At 50.1% G+C, this 1,894-nt stretch overlaps 1 protein-coding gene across 1 annotated transcript in view; it reads right to left on the minus strand.

Moving 5' to 3' along the window:
* The window catches only part of Ambp (alpha-1-microglobulin/bikunin precursor), an 11,600-nt gene that overhangs the window by 8,820 nt on the left and 886 nt on the right, over positions 1–1,894 (minus strand). Inside the window, exon 2 of the mRNA XM_021160096.2 lies at positions 993–1,135. Coding sequence (XP_021015755.1) covers positions 993–1,135 — 143 coding nt within the window. The remainder of the gene's footprint in view (positions 1–992; positions 1,136–1,894) is intronic.

Consider the following 1,894-nt stretch of genomic DNA (forward strand, 5'->3'; position numbering starts at 1 on the left):
ACAGCCATATCTGGGTCCTTTTAGCAAAATCTTGCTAGTGTATGCAATGGTGTCAGCGTTTGGAAGCTGATTATGGGATGGATCCCCGGATATGGCAGTTTCTAGATGGTCCATCTTTTCGTCTCAGCTCCAAACTTTGGTGCTCAGCTTTCATTCACTGTCTAATGTCCCCATCCAGGACATGGGTATCACACATCACTGCCCCTCGTGGTTGTCATAGGGATCTCTCAGCACTTCCTATGGGTCAGGGAAGCGCTGTAGAATTCTCTTACTCATACACAACCACTCCTTGTCCTGTGAACAACACTTGTGCCATATGCTGGGGACACAGAGGAAAGCCTCAAAGGCCTGTGCTTGCATGGGGCTTGTAGTGATTTGAGACAGGAAGTCCATCCAGGGCCAGACACACACAGTGTATTGAGCAGTATGTAGAAGAAATGGCATGGAAACAGTATGTCCAAGACTCACATACTTATATATAATAAATAATTAAATCTTGAAAAAAGTCTTTCTGGTTGCTAGGTGAAGACTGGATCAAAGGGGAAGACTGAGGTTGAAGGTGGGAAGGAAAGTAGATGGGTTGCAGGAGACAGGGAGGGATGGAGGGAGGACAGATGGAGGGATGGAGGCTTGGATCACAGTGGCAGCAGTGAAGAGAGGACAGGTGGGAGAGGGGGAGAACTTCATGATAGACTGCACAGCATCAGGGAGGAATGGACAGAGTCTAGACTTCACCCTAGACCCACTGGCCTGAGGCTCTCCAGCTAGGTCCCTGGGGTAGTTGTTCCTTTCCTCAGCCAAGGGAGGAATACACAAGATGGGGCAAGTTGCACAGGAAGCCTAGTGTTGGAGACACAGTCCTTGAGAGGCTCATGAGACATCTGCTGAGGAGGACAGCCGTGAACCTGAGGCTCAGAAGCAAGGTACTAGCTGAGGGTCCCAGGACAAGATGGGGGTACCAGGGAGCCTGGTCACTCCTGTGCACCACTCACCGCCATCGAGTACTGGTCATGCTGATCTCTGCTTCTGTCGCCCCCTCCTGCAGCACCAGCGTGCCCACGCTCATCTTGTCCTTAATGCGCCTCAGCCACGGGCAGGTGGATCCCACCGCCAGATTGTACCATTTTCCATAGATCTAGGAAGAGCCACAAATCTGGATTTAACCAAGCCTTTGAGGAGATGTGTCCACATTTCCCCTCCTTCCTCCAAGGACCAGTCCTTTAAGGGAAAGTGTCTCAAGGTGACAGTGGAGTTCCGGGTACAGCATGTTTAGGGCAGAGGTGCGCAGAGTCCCCCTGCCTTACACAAGGCCTGCTCCACAGAAGTAAAGTGTCTGAGATGCCCCTGTGAGCAAGTAGAGTCCAGGTTGCATATTCTGAGGTCACCAGCTACCGCTGCCTTGGAAAACGAGCCTTGGGTTTTACACCTTTCATGGCAGTGTCTGCCACCTTGTGAGGTAGCCAGCAGAAGTGCCATGAAGACACTACAAACCTGGTGGGACCTTCTGGGACCAGCCAACCACCTCTTCCTCTTGACAGCAGTCAGACAGAGCTGACCTTCCAGCCCCTGGACCTCCAGCACACCTGTTCCTTGTCCTAAGGTATAGAAAATCACCGGGAGAGTTCTGAAAACCCCTCAGATAGATCATGGAGACAGTGTTGAGGTGGACAGGGTCCCTACACAGACAACTTTATGATTGATTCAGGACAAAGTTGGGGTTGCTTTGTTAGAAAGAAAGAAAGAAAGAAAGAAAGAAAGAAAGAAAGAAAGAAAGAAAGAAAGAAAGAAAGAGAGAGAGAGAGAGAGAGAGAGAGGAAGAGAGGAAGGAAGGAAGGAAGGAAGGAAGGAAGGAAGGAAGGAAGGAAGGAAGAAAGAAAGAAAGAAAGAAAGAAAG

Source organism: Mus caroli, chromosome 4 (genome assembly GCF_900094665.2).
Source record: "Mus caroli chromosome 4, CAROLI_EIJ_v1.1, whole genome shotgun sequence".
Classification (NCBI taxonomy): Eukaryota; Metazoa; Chordata; class Mammalia; order Rodentia; family Muridae; genus Mus; species Mus caroli.